Consider the following 27,412-nt stretch of genomic DNA (forward strand, 5'->3'; position numbering starts at 1 on the left):
AAAGTAAGACATTAATTGCATGTTTGCACCATTTTTTTAGCAACAAAGAAGTCTGATATTCTCCCTAAAAAAAGTCATATTCAAATGAGTTTAAAAGATGCTCAAACCAATATTACAATAAAAATATTACAATAAAGAGTGAATAAGAAAAGGTTGATGCTAACTTGTGTCCTAAGGACACATATTAATGTAAAATTATGTTTTTCAATGCAAAATTGTTTTTTTCAGGTTGCTTAACATGTGTCCTTAGAACACAAGTTAGCATAACCCCAAATGCTAACTTGTGCCTTAATGACACATGTTAAACAACCTAAAACTCATTATAGAAATGTTTAACTTGTGCCTCCAAATGCTAAACTTTTTTCTTATACCTACATGCTAATCACAATTGTCCCTTGAGGACAAATGTTTAGGTAAAGGTTCAAAGACCAAAACTCTAAACATATACTATAAATACTAACTCACGCTCTTTGGCTTAAGCACACATACTCTTTCCCTAAATACCGCATCACCCACAAAATTTACCAACATGACCGCCGAAGTGTGTGCATGTACACCATTTCCATTTGTCCAAAGAATAAGGTTGTTGCTCACAAAAGTACCATACTCAAAGGTCATTCAACGCCATCATCCAAGAATCTAAGATCCGATATGATCAAAAATATTAGATCAGTGTTCCTAAAAGAAATATCAAATTAGTGAAAATCATGATACAATATTTATTTTTTGGAAATTAAAATTAAAATATAAAATAAAATTTATTTCATTGCAGGGTGATTTATGAAGGAAAAAAAATTAGCTTAGAGAACATAATCTAATCTTAAATCTTATAAATCTTAAATCAAGTGTATTTGTACAAGTTTGAGTTAGATTGAGAAAATAAGCAAGAACACACTGTCCTTCTGAACGCGCACACACAGACACAGCGAGTACGATTTGTTCTTTCTTCCGTCACAGATAGCCTCAATCTCACGCTTCTCAAACTCAACTGATTATGAGATTCAAATAGTTGTGCTGTGTTTGGTGTTTCTACCCTTCAACAATGGCATTGCTAGCTCCACAACGCACGTGCCTCATCTTCACTCTCTTCACCGTTTTCGTACTTTCATCTTCTTTAAGCTCAGCAACACCTACCACAGCTTGTGAATTCAGTTTTCGCGACGGAAACAAGCTTTACAATTATACCCTCTCTTCTCCAATTCGTAACTTTCCTCATGGCATTCTCAGCGAAGACGGGTCCACCCTCTCTCCCTCCCTCTCTTTCTGATCTGATATGATATCGTTATTATTATTGAGTATAGAAACATTTCTAGGATTATTTCATTGATTTGGAATTGGTTCCTAATCAAAAATTGAAGAAAGGATTTGTTTGTGATTAGTTAGTTTGTAGATAATGTGCTAATTATGTGGTTCTCATATAAAGGTTTCATTTTTGTGTGTGTTTGTAGGTTTTATAAAGTGTCAGTGAACCAGACCACCCTTTGGTTTCAGGTTTGCTCCATCAGGTCACGCTTATTTCTTTGTTTTCTGATTACCAACACTTCACTTCATTACTAGTAATTTTTTAGCTGCCAACCATGAAGCACATACACTGAACTCGACACAGACACGTTGACACAGATAATAATTTAAGAAAACAACATAATTCAATGTAACCATATGTGTTGGTTTCGTCGGACTCTTCAGACACTGACATGTGTAGTGTCGAACTCCAGACACGCCTTCAATCAGAATTGTCGGTGTTACAGAGCCTGCCTGCGTTGGTTGTCATCAGTGATAAACATAAATGATACTAATCTTGTATTTTTTTTTTGCGTTTGGGCTCTCCATAAGACGAAACTTGTGTTATATTTTTTGCGATGATGATTAAGGTCCAGTTTGGATTTGCTTAGAGCCTACGAGGGCTTCTTAGTTAAAAATAAGTTTTTAGTTATTCACATACAAAAAAAAAAAGTCCTTGAAAACTTGTACTTGTGTGTGTGGAGATTAGAGAAGTTAGACGGGAGAGCTTTTAGAAAATTGAGACTCATAAGCCAATTTTAACTCATATGAGAAGCTATTGTGGAAAAAACTTGTAGTTATTGTGAGATTCTGTACTTCTTTCTTTTTCTGCAAGTCTTTATAGAAAAGTTTATTCAAATTAGTTCTATATTAGGTTTTTTTAAAATTTGGAAGTCTAGTAGTATGATTCTAGCTTGGGGTGCGAGAGGTCGCAAGTTTGATTCTTCCAACACCCTTTCTTATTGTATTCTAGAGATTAATAAGTTGGATAGAAATATGGCATATGATATAACATTATGACATAATTTGATCCATGTGGCCAACCCCACTTAGTGGGATAAGGCTTGATTGTTGTTGTTGTGTAAGTTCATACTCTTTGGTGTGACTAGCAATAAATAGACGGACTCTCAGAGCACAGAATTTGGTTTTATAAGGAATTATAGCATTAACATAGCTTTAAGCCAAATTGATCTATAATTGAATTTTGTGTATTTGTTGTTTGAGCAGCTTTGTGATGGAATGATTTTCAATCACGACCCTCCAACATGTGCCGATTGCTGGGTAAATTAGTCTCTTATCTGCAAAGCTATTTTCTTTTTATTGATCAAATAGCCTATAATTGTCAAGAATCTGTTGTGCTATCAAACCTGTATTTGATAGATATGAAATATGATGATATTTTTTTTTGTTGGGAAAAAACATGATGATAATTTAGTCTTTATAACTAATTCGACTTTAGATGAAATTCATGATGTTTAGATAGATATTTGCTACATGTAACTTATCTCATATCTCACATATAATGTTCTCTGCTTTCTTTTCAATACAAGTCTCTTCACGACGAGTCATTTCTTTTGTATTTTATCCATCGATTTTGAGCTTCCTGAATAATTGTAGAGCTAAAATCATTTCAGAGATCCGAGCTTATACTGGATAAATCCAATTGTACATACGAAGCTTAACAGATCCACACTTCTTTTCACACAGATATACACTTAGACCAGAAACCTATTAAATAACTGTTAAGGTGTAAATTTTAATATATTATATATGGAAAAACAATTAATAGATTAACTATGAATAAAGCCTGATATGTCATCATGACGACATACTGTAAAAATGCATTGTAGATGATCCAAAAATGAAGTTGATTGGAATGTCTATTTAATTTAGTTTACTTTTAAATTGACAATTAATTGGTCTAGACTGGTGGTTCCTTTTTATATAAGTAATGCTACTAGTACACATCAGTGATAAATAACAGGGGGTAGTATTAGATAGGATTTTAAGGCTGTTCAAAGGTCTTGCTGCAATATTTTTATCACATAATTTTACAAAACTTTGCACTTATCTTATCATTGTATGTATGCAATAGGACTGTGGAGGGCCAACACGTTGTGGGATGGAGTGCGGGGCACTTGTGTCAAACAACATTGGAGGTATAGTTCCTGACACTTCTGTTTTCTCCCATTTACTTGCCTCTGCAAAATTGTGTCTAGTGTATACTGCGTTTTGCTTGTGATAGCTATGACAGATGCAAACAGTTTTTCTCTGCTTGGTTGTTTTATTGTTGTAACTTACGAGTACACCTAGTTACACATTATCAGTGGAATAAGACGCTTTAGTGTCTGTGTCCTTGGCATGAAATTTCTGATGTTGCAAGAATTGCTTCATTCAGAAGCATTCTTTTTAGATCACCGTCAAAGAAAAATGCAATTCAGATCATTTTTGCTTTTAGTTTCTGTTTCTGGCAGAACCTCTAAGTGACTGATTCTCTTTCACAGTAAAAAATAAATTCTACTGCTGTATCAATCAAATTAGGTTGCCTGAAGTACTGTTAAATACGTAAAAGGCGTTTTATTTATGCGATAGAACAACTTAACTGATTTTGTAGCTCTCTACCCTTTTAGAAAATAATGATCAAACCTCCTTTCCGCAAGTTTTATTCATTTTACTATTGTCTTTTGCCCTGTCCATTTGTGTTTCCTTTTTCTGCACTGATCTTGTCATATGAAATGTAGTCTAGCATATTACTATATAGATGTCTTTTCATTATTAACACTGATTCAACTCGTGCACAATGGACTTATTCGAGGAGCATTACATATGAAAAACTATGTTCTCTAAAAGAGTTTGTTGTAAGTTCTAAATACTGAGTCTTGTTCATCATCAATTGGGCAGAGCTGGAGTTCAAATAAATACGAACTTGGAAAAACCATTTTATTTTTCTAATAAATAAACAATACCCAACTGAAGTCAAATTTTGTTTATTTCTCAGTGTGAAGAATAGGAGGAAATGGTCATCTAACAGAGTGATAAATGCAGGTTATCATGTGTGCTCAGCCATAGGACGTGGCCCAAAAATTGACATTGATGTTATTGGTAAGACGAATTCAATTATTTGTTTATGATGTGTGGGTCGTTTCAATCATTGTTTTCTTTTACTCCCTCCGTCCCAAATTAACTGGCCTAGTCATTTCACACATATTATGAAAAGTGAATAAATGAAAGAGAGAATAACATTTGTACTAAAGTACCCTTATCATGTATTAATGTATATATCATTACCATAAATGCAAAGTAGAAGATGTTGAATTGGGAGTGATGCAAGTACTATTAAATAGAGGATACAATTGGAAAAAAAATAAGTAATTTTGTATTGAAAATTGAATTTGTCAGTTATTTTGGAATTTTTTTTTATTTTTTTTGCAAATAGATCCGTTGTGTTAATTTTCAGTGCACCATTTTGGCTCAAACTTGTGCTCCTTGTATGTCGTTATGCATTATTTGGTTCAACTGATTTTGGATAATGCTTCTAATATGAATTAGAGTAAATGTATGGTTTCAATGTTTTCCTGATGGCAGATAAGAAAAATCCACACGTTGGTATCATTGTTAAAATGTCAAGCAGCAGCATTAAGTACAACTGTTCTCTGGCCGTGTCTGTGCTTTGCAATGTAAATGGTGTACAGGTAAGGCTTTCATTGATTAAAGTGAATATTATAGAACTAATGCTGGTTGAATTGATTCATATTTTCATTATCAATCTTCTGCTTACAGGGACCACAAACCCTGGAGAGATCGGGGGATTGTAATTATGTAAGTACCTGTTATCGGGATTTTTTTCATTTCCTTTTACGTTGTTTGTTATTTTATGATGTGGATTTCTGATGTCCTGCTGTAGTTATTTTATCCACTTGTAGTATACGTTTCTTAATTTGTGAACATAAAAATTGAAAATCAGTTACATTTGTTGAAAATATAGGAAATGTTGAACTTGGATTATTGAATTGACAAAGAACATAATTGAATTTATCAGCTATTTCTACTCCTTTAGATTACTTTTGGAAGCTTTGTCGTATTATCAACATGACATTGATGTCCATATTCCATTAGTTAGTGTGGTATATGCGCTTAGCTTGGCTTCCTTTTATTTACTGTTGTCAGTTTAGTATCATGTAAGCATCCCATAATACTTTCTCTTTTCTGCAAAATAATTTAGGCATTTGGAATTTAAAGAAATAATTTAGGCATTTGGAATTTAAAGAATAATGAAGAAAGATCTTCCCGCCCTTTTTTTTCCAGCTATTTTCATCACCAACTACCACGTGTCTCAAATTCTCAATGATGCAAAGACATTTTTGTCTGTATTCAGTATTCACATCGATTAATCTCCCTATTCAACTATTCATGTTGATTGAAGTTTTCATTGTGAAATTAAAAATCCGACTCATTTATTAATAGTCAAAAGTGCACTTTTAAAGCGTTAGATGTTGCATATGGATGGCAAGAAAATTATTTATTTTTACAGTAGTTCTGTCCAGAGTATGCTAATTGCTAGCAAGCTTTCAGCTCTAATACACAACACAACGAGTCTCTTGTGTCTTCAAACCATTTTTGCTCAAAATGAAGAAAACTAGACACAAGTTATATCATTTATTTCCCTGCATCGATGTATCATTTGTTCCCTTGCATCATTACACATCTTATGTAAAATGATAATAAAAATGTCGGCTAGGAAAAAATTGAAAACAGAAGGGAAATATGAAGTTGATATGAATTTAAAACCAAACACAGAGCTAAAGCATCCATCTGAAGTTGATTTGATATGAACAAAATTTTTAACTTTTGTTGTAACCCTGTTTCTTGAGCAGGCTACAGAGCTAAAGCATCCATCTGGTTGTGCTATGATTGTACATGTCCATGGGAGTGGATGGGGGTGGTTTGGCACTTTACTTGTTATGTAAGCATTTTTCACCGTCTTGCCTGGCACTTTGAATTTTGTAAAGGGTTCCTAATTTGGCTAAATTACTAATACCTGTTTCATCGCATCTCACTTCAGTGTTCTGTGCCTTTTTGCTGCTTATCTACTGGCTGGTATAGTTTATCGATATTTCTTCCTCAAGATTCGCGGTACAGAAGTATGTTTTCACCTTTCCTTCATGTCTTTTGTCTTTTTCTCATAGGGGTAAATATGCCTATTTTCATTTGTGTCATTTAGGTTGTGTGAATTGAATCATCTACTTCATAATTTTTTCTTATACTTGCTCTGTTTTGGAAGTGAAAAAAGAAAGAAGGATCCCTTTTCATTTAGTCATCTGTGGCCCTTTTCCACTCTCCTAAAGATAGTTTGAATCAATTTTGTATGCCGTAAATATTCTTTCCATAGTACATAGAGGATTCATTTGTCTGTCATAGACGATAACATAACTGTCACTTCTAAACATTTCTGCATTTCATAATGAAACTCTTATTACTGTCTCTTCCTTTGAAGAGCAGATGCTTTATGCAAAATGGGTACTATACAACACGAATACGGAGATAATAGAAAATTTATTAAAACTTAAGATGCTGATACGACCTAGATATGTCCTCTATATATATATATATATATATATATATATATATATATATATATATTTTTTTTTTTTGAACAACATTAATAGCTAAACATATATGAAGATGAAGATAAAAAATTGCAAAAAAGATACCTGTGATCATAAATGTATTTTTTCTCTAACCAATGTCAAAATGTATTGTAAATTGTAATACTGTACAATTAATCCTATTTATAACAGGCCTTCACTCTATACAGTTGCTTGCTATGTACAGTAATAATTGTATCACTTTCGTTTCCTATTCTCATCATCTTAAAAAGCATAGGTTCCAAGTCTAATACACCAAGAGACATGACAACTCTACCCCAATATCCCATAACCATGTCTCTCTCTGTTTTTTTTTTAATATCCTCAAAGAATGAATATCGGAGCATGTAGCCCAATTCTTCTCACAACATGAGGCAGAACAAGGCTCATGTTTTTGGAGCTATATTCAAAGTATCAATAAGGTATTCGAAATGTATTGGTCGATATTTTCTTAAAGTTTTGGAGGACACTTCTTGGATATGTATCTAGGAGTATCATACATGTATTGGTATCGGATAACCAATACTTTTGCAATTTTGGATGAGAAATTGATTCTTGATTACACTCGGTTATTCTGTTGGTAATCTTGTTTATCATGTTATATAATATTATCCCATTCCCAATCCTTCACAATTGCCTTTTGAGTGTGCTAAAGCAATCTTTTGTGGGATTTTTTTGGCAAGTAGGACTGAGATTTCTTCATTAACCCTATTCTTCAGGTCATCCCTAACTTGGACTTGTGGATCAGCTTGCCTAGGAGAGCACAGGTATTCTTCCCCACGAATGCTTCAATTTTGGTATTTCTAATCTGGAAACAGAGAATACATTTTTAAGAAAGATGGGAGTTGAATTCTTCGTATAACCTTTGTACTATGCTGTGCCTTTGCAGAGCCTGTGCTCATCTTTGGTTAGAAAGTTTAAGGGGCCATCTGAAGGACACCGGAGCACCTATTCTCCTGTGAACTTCTGAGATTTCATTTTTGATTCTGGCTGTATGTGGTGAGTTTATTACGGATTATCTCAGACAAGAGATGAGCATGTTGCAGAAAACTGCATTTCAGATGCCCTACTGGTCAGCTCTGATGCTTCCTTGATATGGAACATTCTGCAGAAATTTGTAATTCTTGTTCATTCTCCTTCCATGAATTTAGCATTTCACATTCTTTTATGTATCTCTCTGAAAGAAAACAAGGAGGATGAGGAAGAGAAAGAAAAATATAAAACAAGAAAGTCTAGTATGATAGAGAAAAAATGCATTTTACAGGAGCTAATCCAATAATTTTGGTTGACATTTGTTAGTTGATAATAGGTAGTTGAGTAAACTCATTTTCTTGTAACTTGTTTTTTAACTTGACCATCAATTCATTATTGTTTTCCATTTTCTCCACTTTCAAGATTTGATTCACTTTTTCTCCCTGAGCTAAATCATATTTTCTACCAACAAAGCCGTAGTGTGCATAAAGTTAATGACTATATGTCAACTTCAGTGGTCAGCTTCAATCTTTTGCCAATTCTCATACCATTTATTCTTGCTGGTAAACGTTATTACATTGATTTATGTTTGTGAGCTAGTATGGAGCCGCCATGGCCAGATTTCATGTTTGCTCTTTGAGATCAGGCACTTTGAACAATTTAGAATGAGTATAGCATACCACAATATTCCAATTTTGGTATATGATGGTGCTGAATAGTTGGTACATCATGAACTGGAAGTTATTTAGGCTATGCGATACATAACCCACTTTGAAAGCAAATTTGTCGGTTTACTGGCTGAGCTCTTGTCTATGAGCTGGGGTTGATATTTTACAGTAAACAGAAACAAGCATGTATAATTCATGACACTATATTGTGGCAGCAAAAGGTATATTTCTGGCGAAAAGGGGATGCACCTTAGTCTTTAAGAAGACATGACCATCTGAGTTGATGGATTCACTAGTCGTTTTTGTCTGGCAGCTACACCAAGACATAGGCCGAATCATATCCTTATCCTACAGAACAATAGTACTTCCTTTCACTCCGTGATTTTTTTCTCTCTTTCAAATCACATGTTTTGGTTGATACATGCGTAAATCTGAAGTCTTGTTAGATGACGGATAATGTTTCTTTCTACATCTTGTGTCATGAAAATCTGTGATTTCGGTATGAGAAGTAAGCCTGATTCCCATCCAGCTGCAACGGGAAAGGAATACGAGCAAGAATAGGAAAAGGTTAAATATAAAATGAGTTTGTCCTAAAGTTGAACAAAAAAGTTTATAGGTATACTTAAAAAGAAAATACATTTATATGTAACTATTAGTAACCATAGTTTATTTTGATCTTGAATTCACTCTTCTTTGATCAAGAAGTATATACTAACACGAGGTTCCACTTTTAAAAAGGTCGTTTCATCAAGTGCAGAGTATCTGCCCTGAGAATGGTATGATTGTATGAATTTATTTATTTATATCGATGCTTTTTCGTTAATAATATTTTATGCGAGATAGCAAGCGCAAACCATCACGAACTACTTCCAAATCAACTCTAGCGTGGTATAATAATAAACTAATGTATGGCACATGGAGTCACTCATCCAATGCTGATATAGTTTGGAACATAATAATGGATTATTCGTTCGTTGGAGATACCTAGATAGTTTATTCATTTGTCATGTTTCATTTCAAACATTTCTGAAATGTCCAGCACAGCTGCAGTTGTATATAATAAATGGAGAACGCTGGTAAAATGTTTAAAGAATAAAATAAGGTAACCTTTGTATACAAAAATAATTTGATTATTACTTTAACAAAGGTCATTTTCTCGGAGTTCAAATTATTCCCGTGTTAATGTGCCAATTGAGATCAAGAAAGCAAGTCAAATCTAATCTAATTGTAGCGTGACCTAACACTTAATCACCTTACACCTAAGTTGCAAAGCCTTATTCATGAATGAATCGTGACTTGCAAAAAGAAAAAAGACCTGGTCTTGTTGCTGATGCCTGATAGGTATTTTTGTTTCTTCGAAACTACTGCATATCTTCCCAACATTCCTCACACCTTTAGCATTGAAGCCAAGCAACTCCTTACCCTCCCTTGCTAAACATAAACAACTATTTTTTACTTGAAACACCCGCAAACAACTTTAGCTTTGAAATAAACTCAAGTTTAAAAAACGGATTATATTAAAAATTGAATTCAACTATTTTTTTTCTATTAAAACACTAATGTCAATCTTAGAAATATAGCAGTTGAAATTTCAACTCTATGAAGTTATAAAGTCAGATCTTACGAGCTAACCAATCTAAAATTCATGAATTTTTTGGTTATATCCATCTAAAATGAGAAATGGTATTTATACAATAGTTTTGTGACAACTTTTGAGCAACTTTCTTTCACATAATCACATTATCTTTTTATTCCCTATTTTATTTTTGATCAATAATAAAAAGAGAAAAAAAAGTTGTTACAAAAATTGTCACCAAATAGTTTTACAAATATCATTCCTTATTTCAAATTTATGATAGAAAATCATATAATTAATTAGGGTAGTAGAAATTAAATAGGTCCCCACGATGGCTCCCACTCACCTTAATTAGGTTTCACCTTTAAATAATTTTATAAAGTTTGGCATGTGAATGAATGAATGAATGAAACGAAATGAAATGAATACTAGCTAGTACTACATCTACTAGTTCATTTTGTGCGAAGATAAAAAAAGAAAGAAATAGTAATAGTAATTAGTGTTTTGGGGTCCATGCATGGCAAACTCATTCAACCCTTCTTCTCTTCTTCTCAGAACAAAGCCTCGTCTTTCTTCCTATCTCTTCACCCTCTTATCCATCATCCTCTTCACCGCCATCATCCTCAACACCCATGACTTCCTCTTCATCTTCCGTCCACACCTCCAACAACTCCACCCCAAAACTGAAACCAACACTGTACTCTTTTCAACGGTGACTCAGTCCAACAACACCGTTCAAGAGGTGGAGAAAAAGGAACAAGAAGAAGAAGAAGAAGAAGAAGAAGAGAAAGAGTGTGACTTGTTTAGTGGAAGGTGGGTGAAGGATGAGTTGACTAGGCCATTGTATGAGGAATCTGAGTGTCCTTATATACAGCCACAGTTGACTTGTCAAGAACATGGCCGGCCGGATAAAGAGTACCGCCGGTTGCGGTGGCAGCCTCACGGTTGCGATCTTCCCAAGTAAGTATATGCTTATGTTTTTTTCTTTCTTTTTGTATACGTGCTGGTTTTTTACGGGTCAAGTTAACGGTGGTGGGTCAGAGTGTAATTGTTGGAAGCGTTACCGACATTCAGAAAACATTGGAGAAGTAAAAAAACATTCAATACATTGAGTGAGAAATAAATAATAAAAAACATTCGGTAGCTTTTCAATTTTAAAAGTAAACTTTTTCTATGAAAATTATTTTGTAATAGTAGTTTAATGGCCGTACAATATTGTCGGTGTAAAATAGTACTCCCTCCGTCCCGGTATAATTGACCTACTTTGGTTTTTCACACAGATTAAGAAAAGTGTATAAATGAAGGGAAAAGTGGAATATATTGTATTGGGAATGATAAAAGTAGTATTATTTAGTGTTATATTGTATTGGGAATGATGAAAGTTGTATTGAAAATTGAAATGGGTCAGTTATTTTGGGACACTTTTTTTTAGAAAATGGGTCAGTTATTCCGGAACGGAGGGAGTACTATAGTTTTATACAAGGAGCAAAATATTGGATTCTTACATCAAATATCTTTAACTACTTGATTATAATATTAACGAACTTCATAAAAAACGAATCCTTTAAAAAATTCGAGATTTATTGTGATATCTGTGTGCAAAAGGTTGATATTGTTGTTATGTTAGAACCTGGTTCGAACTATGCAATGTGTGAGTAACAACATTTGATATGTGTAGGACGTAGATTCGATTTCACAATTCCAGCAAGGTTTTACCAAACAAAACAAAATTTATCAAAAGAAAAAATAATTACAATAGAAATGTTTACAAGTTTTGGCAAACAAGGCGGTAGAATCGGACACTATAAGCGACTTTGTTTTTTGTAGGACATTTTATCTGTTTCTTCTGGAATGGGACCTTACATGAATTCATATTAATAATGCCACTAATTTTGGTCCCTCATAATTTGATTGCGACACAATTCATTCTTATTTTTTTTAAGAAGTTAAATTAACGCACCTAAATTGACGTTAGGAAGAATCGAAACTGAGACCTCGAGGTGGAGCATACTCCCAAGTCCCAATTCATTCTTATTTTTTGACAACAAATAATATCAAATTAGTTTCAAACATTTTTATCCTGTATGGAAATGTCACGAACTGATTTCAATATTAAATTTTGTAATGAACTAAATTGAGTCGCAAACAAACCGTGAACACACCAAAATAAGTCTTTATTCTAGTAATGTAGATGTTTATGACTTGGGAGTAATTGAGTATGATAATTGATAATACAACACGGTTATGAACAATTGAGACAGACATCTAGAACGGAGTCAGAAATTTAGTTTAGGGGGACCAAGTTAAAAGTATAATTTAGTGAAGAAAAAATAAATTTTCAAATGCATAATATATAGATATTTACGACATTATAAGATATATTCAAAATTAATAGATATCTAAAATTATAAGAAATTTTAAAGATATAAGAAAGTTGAGTATCTTAAAGTTTGTTAGAAGATGACGATACTAAAACGATATTTGAATAGCGTTGAAAGAAAATATGAAACAACGAAAATGCAAACGTAGGAGGTTGCAATCGCAATAAGTGAATCATCGGTAGTGGCAGAGAATGTTAAAACAAAGTCGCAAACAATATTCGATATTTCTTTGAGAAATTACAACGAAGAATCGTGAATTGGAATTCTAGTTAAGGATTAAGACTCTTCTATAAATTAGAGAAAAAACTCTTCTTTCTTTTTCGATGTTAACGATTTTAGTTAAGGAGTAGTGCAATAAAACCTAAAAACTTCGTTGTTTAAGGCCAATATATTGAGTCAAAAAAGATCATTGTATATTGTATAAATTCCACAAAAAATAAATATCAAAACCGAAAAATATAATAGCGCAATAGTATAGTTTTTTTCCTCAAAAGTTCTGAGGGACCGTGACCACTGCTCATCCTCCTTCTAGCTCCGTCCGTGGTTTGAGGATTAACATTTGTTGCTGCAATGAATGACCACTATTTTCTTGATGGTTGACACTTCTGGTGTTTCTATGCGCATGATTGAAATTAAGAGTATGTTTAAGAATTGAGTTGTGTTATTTGAACATCCATATATGTGACAACTTTTGTGACAACCAAGATTTTACAAAGGAAATGAGATATTGACACAAAAACAGAAAGAGAAAGTTAAAAGATAATGTGAGTATAAGAGAGAAAATTGTCACAAAAGTTGTCAAAAATGGTTGTTCAAATATCATTTCTCTTAAGAAATTAAGCCACATGCACTGTCTTTTTACCATATGGGGTCCTCCAATTGGGCAATAAAGTTAAAATGTACTAGGACATGACCTGCAAAAGACACAGCAAGAAAATTACTTGCCAATCAACTAGTAATAGAAAGTGTAAAAGAGATCCAATGAAAAACCACGGGAAATTTTATTTTCAAGTTAACATAGATTGTAGTATCAATTTTCTTTATGGTTCTTGATGCAAGAAATTAACCATTTCTCGTAATAATAAGAAGAATTGGTAAAAAAAAAAAAACTTAATATGAATATCACATCAAGATTTAACATGCAAAAAGTAACATTTTACTAGAATGCACATTAGTTTTGTCCATAAGTCCTATCTCAACGGACAAAAACGTCGAAATTGTTAGGTCGAACGCATTTCTTCTATCTACAAAAAAATTTGTACATTAGTTATTTCTTTTCCTTGAAGTTCTCCTTCTAGAAAGTACTAATTTTGTTGGTTTGATTATATAATAAACTAGCTTTATGTTGGATCCTGAATACACACACCTGAAGGATTTTGAATTTCTTCAAAGGTGTATAATGATGATAAGAAAATTAAATAAATTAATACACACATCTTTACCAATGTTACAGATTCAATGCCAGTTTAATGCTAGAAACACTTCGTGGGAAGAGGATGATGTTTGTTGGGGACTCCCTCAATAGGGGTCAGTATGTGTCTTTGATATGCCTTCTCCATCATCTTATTCCCCAACATGCCAAATCTATGGAAACCTTTGATTCTCTCACTGTCTTCACAGCCAAGGTAGCTAGCTACCTTTTGCTCATAGCTTATGTGCAATATATTCTCAATAGTATTATTTTAGACTTAAAATCAATTTTGGTTCATTTATTTTGCCTTATTCACGATTTTGGTCCCTCGATATCAAATTCCACGATTAAAGTCCCTTGATTTTCAAAACGACCGACTCTTCCCCATTAATACATTTTGAGGTTGAATTTTGATGTGACAAGTGAGATGCTTATGTGACAACCTGGTTGATGATGTGAAACTATCTACATGGATTCTATTTGACAACTAATTTTTATTTCCTCAAAATATACAATAGTCTATGTCACAAAAACACGTAAATTTGATGTGGAACATTATTTACGTGGATTCCAACTTAGAACTCATTTTCATGCCATCGACTTAGTTGTCACATAAGTATTTCAGTTGCCAAATCATGTGAAAAATCAACCCAAAATGCATAGATGGGGAAAATGCTAGATATTTTGAAAACTAAGGGGCCAAACCTGCGGATTTAAAAATGGAGAGACCAAAATGGTAAATGAAACAAAATATTAGATGACCAAATCTGCATTTAAGCATTTTATTCTGTCCATCCTTTTCTTTCTTTTTCTCCATATGTTCATATTGTTGTATTTAATTAGGAATACAATGCTACAATTGAGTTCTATTGGGCACCTTTTCTTCTTGAATCAAACTCCGATAATGCTGTCATCCATAGGGTAACTGATAGAATTGTAAGAAAGGGTTCAATCAATAAGCACGGTCGTTATTGGAAAGGCACAGACATTTTGGTATTCAACACCTATCTTTGGTGGGTAACTGGCTCCAACATGAAGATATTGTACGTTCCTAATCCACTATATTCGATAAATTATTTACTCGTTTTTTTATGCAAATGCCATTGCATAACTAGCCCCTAATTAATCTCTACTCAAATTTTCAGGCTTGGTTCTTTCAAGGATGAAGTAAAAGAGATTGTTGAGATGCAAACAGAGGAAGCCTATCGCATGGCTATGAAAAGTATGCTTAGATGGGTGAAAATGAACATGGATTCCAACAAGACTAGAGTCTTCTTCACCAGCATGTCGCCTTCTCATGGAAAGTGAGTATACTATAATTCACAAACTCGGATTCCCTGCCGTCGGGGATTCCCCGCTTTCATGCATTAAAAATATATGTGGCCGTTCGATTAAAGATAAAACAATCAAGATTCAAGTCCAGATTTTTCAATTATAAAACAAGTTAAAATCTGCATTTTTTTGGGGATGTTTGATCTTGATCGATCGCACACCAATATTTAAGAATAATTCTTGATTATTACACATATACCATACAATATCACAATTTTCTACGCTGAAAGTGGTTGAAGACTCGGACTTAGACTTTCACTTCAAGCTACTAAAATCTTCCCTGGGTAGACAATCCTCCCCGAGAACAATTAAACATTTTAAGAACAAATCATTCTAGAGAATTCGGCTCGAATCTTGGATAGAACAATTTTTTACCATATTTTACTTACCTCCGAGCCGATGTGTGCAGTCACACTGCACACAAGTCCAATTGCATCATACTTATTGTTAATTAAAGTACTATATTATTTTGGCAGGAGTATAGAGTGGGGAGGGGAACCAGGAGGGAACTGCTACAATGAAACAACTCCAATTGAAGAACCCTCATATTGGGGATCCGATTCATTGAAGAGCATAATGCAAGTAATTGGAGAAGAGTTCAGAAAATCAAAATTTCCCATAACATTTCTCAACATCACTCAACTTTCCAACTACCGTAAAGATGCACATACATCAATCTACAAAAAGCAATGGAATCCATTGACTCCAGAACAACTAGCTAACCCTGCTAGCTACTCTGATTGTATACACTGGTGTTTACCTGGACTTCAAGATACTTGGAACGAGCTTCTATTTGCCAAGTTATTTTATCCTTGAAACAACTCGGAAATTGAACAGATTTCTTGGTTCACACGTTGCTTGAAGATTTGTAAATTGGAAGATAAGGCATGTGGGTATGATTATTTTTTATTTTTTTGGTTAGAAAATAAGCTATAGGGGTTTTACATGAGAAAATTGGATTGATTTTTTTTTTTTCCACTTTAAGAATGCCAAATTCAAATGGTGCTAACATATGTACGCGGAAATGAATTGCTATTCTTCATTTTGTTTTAGCTTTTGGTAGAGAAAAATTCATTATAGATATAACATTTTACATGTCTTGAACTTAAAGCAGTCTCTGGAAGAAAGAAACATAGTGATGCAAGTTAGGCTATTTTCTTTTTTCTTTGTTAAGAAGGGTGCAGAAGCATCAGAGTTGTTGTTGTTGTTGTTGTTCAAAGGAGATGATAAGCTTAGTGTGAGACTCAATTGTGACACATTTGGGCGATATTGAGTTTTGGTGATACAATGGCTCACAATTGTGACAAGGATATTGATACAAGTTATTCTGAAATAAGTGAAGATGAAGATAAATGTTATTTTTTTATGCAATTAAAATCAAGGCATTTCATTTAATAAAATTGTCCAAATACAATGGAAATAGAAATGTTGAAGAGTAGCATAGCTAGTAGATACTTGTGCCAAAACATGAGCACTGTCATTTTCTTATCGCCTGGTATACACAACTTTGTAGTTATTTTTCGAACTTAATAGGGACTGTCACACACACATAACTATAACCCATACTCAGATAAATCAGTTTTAGCAATAATTGTAGGTATTAGTCACAACACTTACTGTCCAATTCAATAAAGTCATGATTCATGGACATAAGCCACTTGAGAGGAGAGATTGCAACAGCCCCCATGCTTCAGGCAGAATAAAGTATGTGTGATGTGAAACGGCCTAAACTATCACACACACATGCTCCCATTCAAACTAAGGGGTCCTTTAAGTTTGAGGTTTGTAACATATTGGTCCTTTAAGCTATTTTGGTCACACCTAAGTCTTTTAAGTTTGAAGTTTATAACAGATTGACAATTTAAGTTATTTTGGTAACACATAAGTCCTTTAAGTTTTTAAATGTTTTCGATTTAGCCCTTCTACCACAATCATTTTTGTAACGTTTGGTTAACAGAAGGACTAAATTGAAAACGTTTACAAACTTAAAGAATTTATATGTGACCAAAATAACTTAAAGCACCAATATATTACAAACCTCAAACTTAAAGGACTTATGTGTGACCAAAATAGCTTCAAGGATCAATTTGTCACAACGCTTACCGTCCAATTCAATAAAGTCAAGATTCATTGACATAAGCCACTTGAGAGATTGCAACATCCCCACGTTTCAGCCCAAATAAAGTACTCCCTCCGGTCACTGTTATAAGCAAAACTTTACTTTTTAAATACATGGAATAATTAATGTATCCAGTCTATATTATAAACTAGATACATTAATTATCCAATGTATCAAAATTTTGCTTATAATAATGACCTGAGAGAATATGTGTGATGTGAAACGGCCTGAACTGTCACACACACACTCCCATACAAGAGAAAATCTTGTGTGGACCAAGACCAAGAATTTTGGTTTGGTCACACACAAAGAGAGAAGAGAGAAGAGAGAGAAAATGTAGAAGAGAGAAGAGAAGAGAGAGAAGGAGAAAATCTTGTGTGTGTGACCAAACCAAAATTCTTGGTCCTAGTCCACACAAGTGTTTCTCCCCATACAAACTCAATCCCCAAGAAACAAGGGTTTAAGACAAAAAAAAAATCTCTTTTAACAAATGATAAGAGATTCAGAAATGATATTTGTACAATCATTTTGTGACAACTTTTATGACAACCTTCCCTCTTATATTCACATTATATTTTTACTTTATCTTTTTATTACTTTAGTTTTCGTGTCAATGCATACTTTTATTTGCAAGTCCATGATTGTCTCATAAGTTCTAATACAAATAGTTGTTCAAATAACACACCTATAAAAGATTTTAATTAATTCTAACGAACGACAATTAATAATCCTTATACATGCTTCAAAAACCTACAAAATGTATTTATTGTTTATTTTTACAATAATATTCTCTTGTTATATATCATCACAACATTAATAATTTTTTTAGACTAAAAGTCAACATTAAATTTTTTGTGACTAAAACTCAACAATAATTTTTATTCATTAAAACTCAACATAATAATTAATAATTATTTTCTAAAAATAAAAAATGATAATGATAAATATAAATAAATGTTGAATGTTTTAAATGAGTATAAAAAATATTTTCTACCTCTTTTGACCACATTTATTTTATACCTTTTTTTATGCCAAAAATATTTTATACCATAAAAACTATTTTTTTTAATGATTGAGTTTAAGATGTAGAAAACTTTACATAGTTTTCTTATGCCACTTTTCTATAAATATTGTCACATTTGCAAAAATATCCGTCTAAAAAAGATTGTCACTTTAGTTTCCAATTTTACTTTAATTGCTTATTTTTTAAATTGTATAATGTAATTAATGTTTTGTGCATCACTAAAATGTTAGTAAGTTCCTTAATTTATGTTTTTAATAATTTAAATACATCAATACTAGAGAATATAACTATTTCGGGGAAAGAATCATTCTATTTTATTTATTTATCATGTTTTCTTAATCTGCGTGATTGAGGTTCTGTATTTGATTGTACTATATACGATGTATCCACGTGCACTCTCAGCATCCCCTCCCTCCCTCCCTTTCTCCCTCCCTCCCTCCCTCCCTCTCACATATGAATCTGCATAATATTTAAGGTTGTTTTTTCTTCATTGCACTGACTTCATACTCAAGTACTTTACCTATCATTATTATATGTTTTCCAACCTTTTTCTTTGTCTTTCTCTTTTATGTTTATATTCTTGTTAAATTGATCATATCTTTTGATTGATCCACCTTGTTTGGTCTTAAAGTTTAAGTCTTTTCATAACTTCACAGCAAGTTGACAATCATAAATATATATTCATGTCTTACAATGTTTATATGCATGGTAAGTTGACAGTGTCTTTTGATTAAAAGTTCACCTCATTTTGGTTTTAAAATTTAAATCTTTTCACAACTTCATTGTAAGTGAACCATTAGAAATTTATACATTCGATTCAAGTATATCCCATATCTTTTAACTTATATTTTTTTTATTTCAATTCAATTAAAAGATAAAAATTATCAACCCACACACACGCGCACACACACAGATCTATATATGATTTATCCAAGAGATTTCTCTAAATCCTCTCTCTCTCTCTCTAATTAATATGAATCTGCACATAATTTAAGGCCGTTTTTTCTTCATTGCAATCAATCTATAGTCAAGTACGTTACTCACCATTTTTTCCACCTTCTTTCTCTCTTTTTTTTTGGTGATTTCTATTTTATGTTTATATTCATGTTTTATTGTTAATTTGTTCATTTCTTTTGATTGATCCACCTTGTTTGGTCTTAAAGTTCAAGTCTTTTCATAACTTCACTGTAAGTTGACCTTAGGAAATTTATATTCGTGTCTTTTGATGTTTGTATTCACGGTAACTTGTTAAGTTGATGATGTCTTTTGATTAATTCATCTTGTTTGGTTTTAAAATTTAAATCTTTTCATGATTTCGCTCTAAGTCGACCATCAGAAATTTATACTTTCAATTCAAGTATATCGCGAATCTTTTAACTTAATTTTTTTCAATTCAGTTGAAAGATACTTAAAAAATGTCATGATTTATGCATATATATCCCAGATCTATCTTAAGTTGAAGTTTGTGTTCATATTTTTTGCAGACTGATCAAGTATTGAAGAATCACACATTGCAAGATCAACCACTTAATTAGCTTTTAAAATTTGAATTCCGATGGTACCCAGAAAAAGGAATTTGCAACATTGGAATCATCCATTCGTGAATCTTATCGTAAGTCTTCTTTCCTGTTTGCCCTAATTTATTATTCATGAGATAGAAATCAATATAATAACAACATATGAAAATTTACAAATGGATCAAGAGCATTGATTATGTGATTTTTTTCTCTTCAATTTGTGATATATATTGAATAGATTTTATGTCATTAACATGATCAATGCAATGACTATGATATATAGACCTGGATCTTTTGTAGCTAGCTAAAAATAGTTAGATTACAAAGGAACAATTGGTTGCACGATAACGTTGGCTATGAAGGATGCCTTTTGTATTTGTACACCCGACAATTTCGTCAATTTTGTACAATACTAACCAAATTGTGAATTAACAAAGCTCATTGAATCTATAACAAGTCACTAAATTATAATTGAAGTCATCTAAAATCATAGTTATTATAGTTCATTAGACTAGTAATAAATTATTCAATCATGACTTCATTAACTGTTCAACTTTGCTAGCGTTTGTTCGTTACATTGTTGGTTTGGCTTATGTCCATCCATATTTTTGTTATTTTTTCTTATGTAAGTCTTTTTTGGGGTGCTGCATATTTGTCACACACACACACTCACTCACTAACTCATTAACCATGTGTGAAATGATAAGTTGTCATTTGTCAAACACAATATCATTTGATTTTTGTGTGTATTTTTTAAATGTCTAAATTGTAGAAGATAAAAAGTGGGAGAGGATTAGTATAACATACTTACAGTAACTAGATCTTGCATGTGTTAAATTTTCAGGCGTACTTTCATTTATGCGTGATAAAAGACATTTTAACTTACATAAAATATTAGAATGACTTGGTGCATGTTAATTTGATCAAGCTTTGAGTTTGAAAAAATCACAAGAGTATTGAGATGTTATTGAAACTCTAAAATGTAGTTTTTAGCAAAACTATGAAGAGTCACTATGATACCGCTAAACTTTCCATGATACCAAACATGCACACAATAATTATTTTCTGTTGTGGGCACTAGCCAGTTAGCTACAATTTGCCAAAACTCCATGTGCACATTAATTAATTAATTAGTATCTACACTTTATATGCTTGCTCTAATTCTTCTTTCTAAACAACATTTGAAGCAGTAAGGAATGGCTTATGAAAACATGTGGAGCTCATAAAAATTGATTTAGGAAAAACTACTTTACATCTCAGTTATTCTACAAATTCAAAGCCCTTTGTCATCCAATATTCAAATAAGATCTAGAAAAGCTACTTCATCTGATTGCTCCAACTTCTTTCGACATGGAATTGACATACCTATGCTCAAGCTTTTACATCAATTTAATCCTATTTCAATAAGTTGAATCTTTTTTTTACTTATACATAGTTTTTATTATTGTTTTTGCATAGAGAAGCCAATGAGGAGGCGATAGAGAAGCATACGAGGAGGCAATTTCAAGGATCGGATGATGTGGATTTTGAAAACAAATGGCAAGGGATACATCTCAGGTAACAAGCTCAAAATAATTTGGTTACTGACTTTAACTATATTCTCCTTAATTTGGTTACATATTTTGACAGTTGCTTGTTTCATTTATATATGATGATAGGTGGAAATGCCAAAATGGCACAAAGATGAGAAACAATGCAGTGGAGAACTTAATGATGAAGAAAAATCAGAGGTGAAAGTTAATGAAGATGATGGCAATGGTATGTTCTCAACTCACGGTAATGATCCTGATGAACAAATATTTAAAGAGAATAACAATGTTTGAGAATTGATTCTAGAACTCAGAAAAAATGCATGCACACCAAAAAAAAGCTTGAGTTTATTTGGCAAAACATTGGTGGCTCACCAGTTAGCAACATAATATCTTTACCATTTTGCCACTGAAAATACTTCACAAATAACTCTATCAAAAATCTCAAAGGTGCAAGGTTGTGACAAAAGCTAAGAACCTTTTCATTTTTCATTACCAGTGAGATTAGGCTCACAACAAATCTTATTTTAGAACCTTTTCCCTCAAATCATATTTGCTTCCTTCTAGTCTCTTCAATTCTTCTTTGGAGAAAAACTTTACTGCATATGCGGCTGCTGTTTTGATCAACCATGAATGTATCGATCTGAGTGTTATCAAAAGCTCAACCTCAAGAGGATAACTAGTGCACTTAGCCATTTTCTTTTGCAGTTTACGTAAAACTTCGTGTTGTTTATCAAATGTATTCATGAGCAGTGTTTAGATTTGTAAACCTGGAAGAGTATCAGAAGAATTTCCACTGTCATAAATATCGATGAAACGACTAGTGATTTTTTGCAGCACATATACACCCTTCATTTTTTCCTCATGAATATCTGAGTTAAATTTCTTTGCAAATTGTCCAAGAAGAATTTCCTCGCCCGTTTCTCGAGTAAATGCTGCGCTTTTTCTTTATTTTACCTCTCCTGTACTTAGAGTCTAACTCTTGTAGAACTTTATGAACAAATTTCCTTCTAGCTAAACAATGTGTGTTGAAATCAAGGCAAGTTTATTGAAAAGAATATTACTTCCTTAAGCATGAAATCAAGGCTAAGATCAATCTTGATATAAAATTCTGTTTCTGGTGCTAGTGTTCCTTGAAGCTTTATCTATCACTGTTTGAAAATGCATTACTCAAGTCGTCTTATAAAAAAGACATGTAAATTAAAGTCTATAGGGTTCGTGTAAACCTTTTACGTTTACATGCATGAAATTTTGAACTATCTTTTCTGTGATATTTGATTATTGTTTGAAAAAAAAAATTGAACGTTACTTTTTGATGATAAATGTGAAGCCCCCATGAACAAATTACCACATATTCAAAACATGGGTGCTTTTTGTTAATACATGAAGGGGTGAGGGATTAGGTTAAGTTACTCTACAGGTGCTCATAGTTTCTCTAATTTTTCAAAAACTACCAGTTTGAAAGAAATTATTACTTCAAAATTTTCAAAAGTCTAAAGAACTATGAGAAACTTTCAAACTGGTACTTTTTGAAAAATTAGAGAAACTATGAGCACCTGTAGAGTAACTTAACCTAATCCCTCACCCCTTCGTGTATTAACAAAAAGCACCATGTTTTGAACTGTGGTAATTTGTTCATGGGGGCTTCATATTTATCACCAAAAAGTGATGGTCAATTTTTTTTTTCAAACAATAATCAAATATCACAGAAAAGATAGTTCAAAATTTCATGCATGTAAACGTAAAAGGTTTACACGAACCCTTGTAGGCTTTACATGTCCTTTTTATGAGACGATTTGAGTAATGCCATTTCAAATAGTGATAGATCTGTTAGTTCTAAAAACAATTTGTTTATTTTTCTTTTCTTAGATCATTGAAAAGCCTATGGATTTTAGTACTATAAAAAGAATCGTTGAGGCTAAGAGTGGCTCTGGTTATAAGAATGCAATGGAATACAATGATGAAAAGAATGATGTCTTGACCATATGATGGCCAAGACTTTTTTTGGAAAAATTTGAGAATAAATGGCTGCATCTTCTGCCTAAAGTTGTTAAGGCGATATTTTTTGTTTTCCCAAATTATTTTCCTTTCTTTTGGATAAAATTGATTCAGTCATCCTATGCAATATTTTTCTGTAGCTACATTGACTTTATTTGATACTTTCTGGAGAGTGAACTATCAAAAGAAGAAGCACATGAGCTATTTAATAAAAATCATTCTCAAGAAGCCACTTATGCCAACATGACTAGTTAATCACTTTTGTTTTGAGATTCATCAAGGCCATATCAACTGGTTTGGCATAAATAAGTGGCTTCTTGAGCAAGCTTTTTATTCAATTGTCATGTGCTTCTTCCTTTGATAGTTCACTCCTGAAATTATCAAATAAAATCAATGTAGCTACAGCTACAGAAAAATATTGCATAGGATGACCGAAATCAATGTTATCCAAAATAAAGGAAAATAACTTGCGAAAAACAAAATAACCGCCTAAGCAACTTTATTCTCAAATTTTTGTAACAAAGTTTTTTCCATCACATGGACATCATTTTTTTCATTGTTGTACTTCATTGCATTCTTAAATATCAGCCTTACATCAGCATATATCTCTCGGACATTCTTATAACCATAGCCATCCTTAGGCTCCATTTTTATTTTTATGGTAATAAATTTCATAGGTTTTTCAATGATCTAGGAGAATAAAAACAAAAACAAAAAATTGTTTTTAAAGAGTTAACATGTATAATAGATAGATAACAAGCTGAAGGGACACGAAAACCAGAAACAGAATTTTGTATCAAGATTGACTCTAGCCTTGATTTTGTGCTTAAGAAAGTAATATTATAAATTCTTATCAATGAACTAGCCTTGATTTCAACACACTTTGTTTAGCTAGACCGAAATTTGTTCATGAAGTTCTACAAGAGTTAGATTCTAATTACAGGAGAGGAAAAATAGAGAAGAACGTGCAACATTTTCTAGAGATGTGGGCGAGGAAATTCTTCTTGGACAACATTGCAAAGAAAATAAACTCAGATATTGATGAGGAAAAAATGAAGGGTTTGTGTGCTGTGAAATATCATAGCGGTTTCATCGATGTTTATGACAGTGGAAATTCTTCTGATAATCTTCCAGGTTTACAAATCTAAACACGACTCATGAATACATCTGCTGAACAACATGAGATTTTACATAAAATGCAGAAGAATATGGCTAAGTGTACAAGTTATCCTCTTGAGGTTGAGCTTTTGATAACACTCGGGTCGATACATCCCTAGTTGATCAAAACAGCAGCCGCATGTGCAGCGAAGTTTTTCTCCAAAGAAGAATTGAAGAGACTAGAAGGAAGAAAATTTGACTTCAGGAAAGGTTCTAAAATAAGAATTGTTTGAGCCTAATCACACGTCTAATGAAAAGGTTCTTAGCTTTTGTCACAATCTTGCACCTGTGAGGTATATTAAATTGGATGTGATAGATAAGTTTGAAGATTGTCGCGGAGGTTTGAAGATACTTCTGGCTTCAATCAATGTTGTGCTGAAGGTATTAGTTTAACAGCAGCTTCTAGAGTGATATTTTTGGATACTAAGTGGTATTTTTTGAAAACAAAGCAAGATAACGCACGAGTTTTTCGCCTGGGCTAGCATAAAATGGTATATGTATATCAATTATTGACAACCGGGTCGATGGATGAAGATAAGTATAGAAGAACTACTTGGAAAGAATGGATTTTTTGCATGATTCTTAGTGAGGAGTTTGTGGAAGATCCTTCTAAATGGCAAGCTGAGAAGATTGAAGATTATATACTTAGGGAGATGGTTGAAGACGATAAGTCTAAAGGCTTCTGTAAGGATTATGCCACTTCAAACAGAAACACAAGGATTTCTAGAGGGATTTGGACATCAAGAAATTCTAGAAGGATCAGAACTGCTAATGCAGAAGCCACAATCTATTAGGCATGAGCTGCAATTACAGGAAGTGAGAAAGGGGATGAAGCATCGGATTCCTAGTACAAAGCTCAAAGGTTTTTTATTGCTATAGGGATAAATATAGTGAAGAATGAGAATGTGTAAATTTCTCTTCTATGAGAGTTCATCCATCAATATTGTAATTGGTTACCTTCCTTTCCTAACTCACGCACTGGGATTGGAACGAATCGAATAATACTTACAAGTTAGTGTAATGTAACTATCTCATGGTTCAATTATCAATGGCAGCTCATAATCTGTGTTTAATCTAGGCAGTGATCCTGTCCCCTGTTACTTAAGTCAAAGTAATGTGGAATGGATGGTATATTTTTATGATTTTATCCTCTTCCTCTATATTTTTCTATTTGGTCAGTGGTCCAAAATATGATTATGCAGACAAGACCAAGTAGTCAGTGCCATTATCTACTATTCAGTGATTACTTGTTGCATTACTTTTATCATGGACTTAATGTTTTGAAAACTCTTGCAATTTTTAAAAACTTTCTTATACTTTATACTGTCCAATATTGCTTGAAAGGTTCACTTCTTGTTTTATGCATTACTTTTATATTGGCCTTGGTGTTTTAAAAAGTATAATGTTTTTCTCTATCTTGTAGACTTGAAAGGTTCACTCCTTGTGTTTTTTATTACTGCATTGAATTTAGATATTTCTTGAGGTTGTTTTAAGGCTGTGTTTACATGTCGGATCTCTTAATTATCTAGTATTCAGTTCCGGTCACACATTTGAAGGAATGTTTTAAGAGAAATAACCTTTTATCATATCAAACAAGTTCATAAGTTTGTAAAAAATCTCGCCTTTCATCGTGAGGAAAAGAATAAAGGTTAATAATATTGTGATTATTTGTTCCACATTTCTTGAAACTCTCTGGCCACACAGTTTTTCTGTGACAGAACTCTGCATCAAGTACGTTAGTTGCAAACTTCTCCTATCATGCAGAAAATTCAACTTCAGGAATGCTTTCCCGTAGCAGCTAAAAAATTCATTAATTCCAAAAGAAGGCTGTAAAAGAATGTGAAACTACAACTTTGTAAAATGCCAAACCTTCATTGTTAGAAAAGTATGATGTGAAAAACAAATAGCATGTTAAAATCATTATGCTTCTGATGAAGAAATACGGTCTTACACATAATTATAAGAGAGAGCCATACTCGGATAAATCAGTTTTAAGTTTTAACATTGTAGATATCAGTCACAACTTGCTTACGTTCCAATTCAATAAATTCAAGATTCATGGACACAAGCCAATTGAGAGATTGCAACAGCCCCCACGCTTCTCCTTCCACCGTTGTCATAGTTGAAGGAATCCACATAGAGTATGCTGGTGTTAAACAACCTGCACTATCACGCACGCATGCTCCCATACCAACTCTGTTTTGGGCAGAAAATATAGCAACATCTGAGTTGCATTGGACGTAACCATGAGACGGAGGCAACCAGTTCACATGATCTTGCATTTGCACACACTTCTGGTTTCTACAATCTGGCCGTGCATGCTTCCAGGCCTGCCAAACAGCTGCTTCCTGAGCCCAAAACCTGTGGGCAGTCCTCCAAAAAACCCTCCCAAAGCTCGTTGTTCCTCCTCTTACAGAGACTCCACAACACCGTGCAAAACAATTCAAGCAAGTTCTGATCTAACTGCCTACGAATTCTGAAAAATACAACAGAAAAACAGTCTGCAGTCGACACAAACTCGCGCAAAACATCCAAAATACCCAATCACTTCCAACACTGCACACTGCAATGATAAACCAGAAATAAATGCCAGTTATTATTCACCCAGGAGGACAGTTTACACACCTTTATTTTGCAGATTTATACGCTAGGTAAACAATTTCTTGATAACCAAATACTCGACCAATCGCCAGGGACATTTAGCTCTTCTCTATTAATTAATATCTCCATATACACCCTGTAGGCATTCCATACAGAGTGTTTTCCATGCTACCATGTTGGATGTGAATATAGCTCTGGGT

At 33.0% G+C, this 27,412-nt stretch overlaps 2 protein-coding genes and 1 long non-coding RNA gene across 13 annotated transcripts; all 3 read left to right on the top strand.

The window, feature by feature from the left end:
* Nucleotides 1–859: 859 nt before the first annotated feature.
* Nucleotides 860–8,313, top strand: LOC146939977 (autophagy-like protein). Its single transcript, XM_085753557.1, has 11 exons — nucleotides 860–1,236; nucleotides 1,449–1,491; nucleotides 2,509–2,562; nucleotides 3,377–3,440; nucleotides 4,327–4,383; nucleotides 4,867–4,973; nucleotides 5,062–5,100; nucleotides 6,156–6,244; nucleotides 6,344–6,422; nucleotides 7,646–7,693; nucleotides 7,816–8,313. The coding sequence occupies exons 1-11, from the start codon at nucleotides 1,043–1,045 to the stop codon at nucleotides 7,894–7,896; spliced, it is 855 nt and encodes a 284-aa protein (XP_085609683.1). The 5' UTR covers nucleotides 860–1,042; the 3' UTR covers nucleotides 7,897–8,313.
* A 1,898-nt stretch (nucleotides 8,314–10,211) lies between these two features.
* On the top strand, nucleotides 10,212–16,308 carry LOC146939978 (protein trichome birefringence-like 33). 2 transcript variants are annotated; one of them, XM_085753558.1, is made up of 5 exons: nucleotides 10,212–11,102; nucleotides 13,977–14,148; nucleotides 14,778–14,977; nucleotides 15,080–15,238; nucleotides 15,743–16,308. In XM_085753558.1, exons 1-5 carry the CDS (start codon nucleotides 10,660–10,662, stop codon nucleotides 16,080–16,082), a joined length of 1,314 nt encoding a protein of 437 aa, XP_085609684.1. In that variant the 5' UTR covers nucleotides 10,212–10,659; the 3' UTR covers nucleotides 16,083–16,308. The 2 variants fall into 2 exon arrangements, with proteins under 2 accessions (XP_085609684.1, XP_085609685.1); XM_085753559.1 differs by lacking the exon at nucleotides 13,977–14,148 and having other exon boundaries at nucleotides 10,544–11,102; nucleotides 14,855–14,977.
* A 2,993-nt stretch (nucleotides 16,309–19,301) lies between these two features.
* On the top strand, nucleotides 19,302–25,771 carry LOC146939979 (uncharacterized). 10 transcript variants are annotated; one of them, XR_015031853.1, is made up of 5 exons: nucleotides 19,302–19,440; nucleotides 19,894–20,021; nucleotides 21,117–21,483; nucleotides 21,585–21,684; nucleotides 24,928–25,771. It is a non-coding gene; the product is annotated as an uncharacterized LOC146939979 (long non-coding RNA). The 10 variants fall into 10 exon arrangements; XR_015031848.1 differs by having other exon boundaries at nucleotides 21,385–21,483; nucleotides 21,906–25,771; XR_015031849.1 differs by having other exon boundaries at nucleotides 21,385–21,483.
* Nucleotides 25,772–27,412: the final 1,641 nt, after the last annotated feature.

This window comes from Medicago sativa, chromosome 3 (genome assembly GCF_051527215.1).
Source record: "Medicago sativa cultivar Bolivia chromosome 3, Bolivia_mono, whole genome shotgun sequence".
NCBI lineage: Eukaryota > Viridiplantae > Streptophyta > Magnoliopsida > Fabales > Fabaceae > Medicago > Medicago sativa.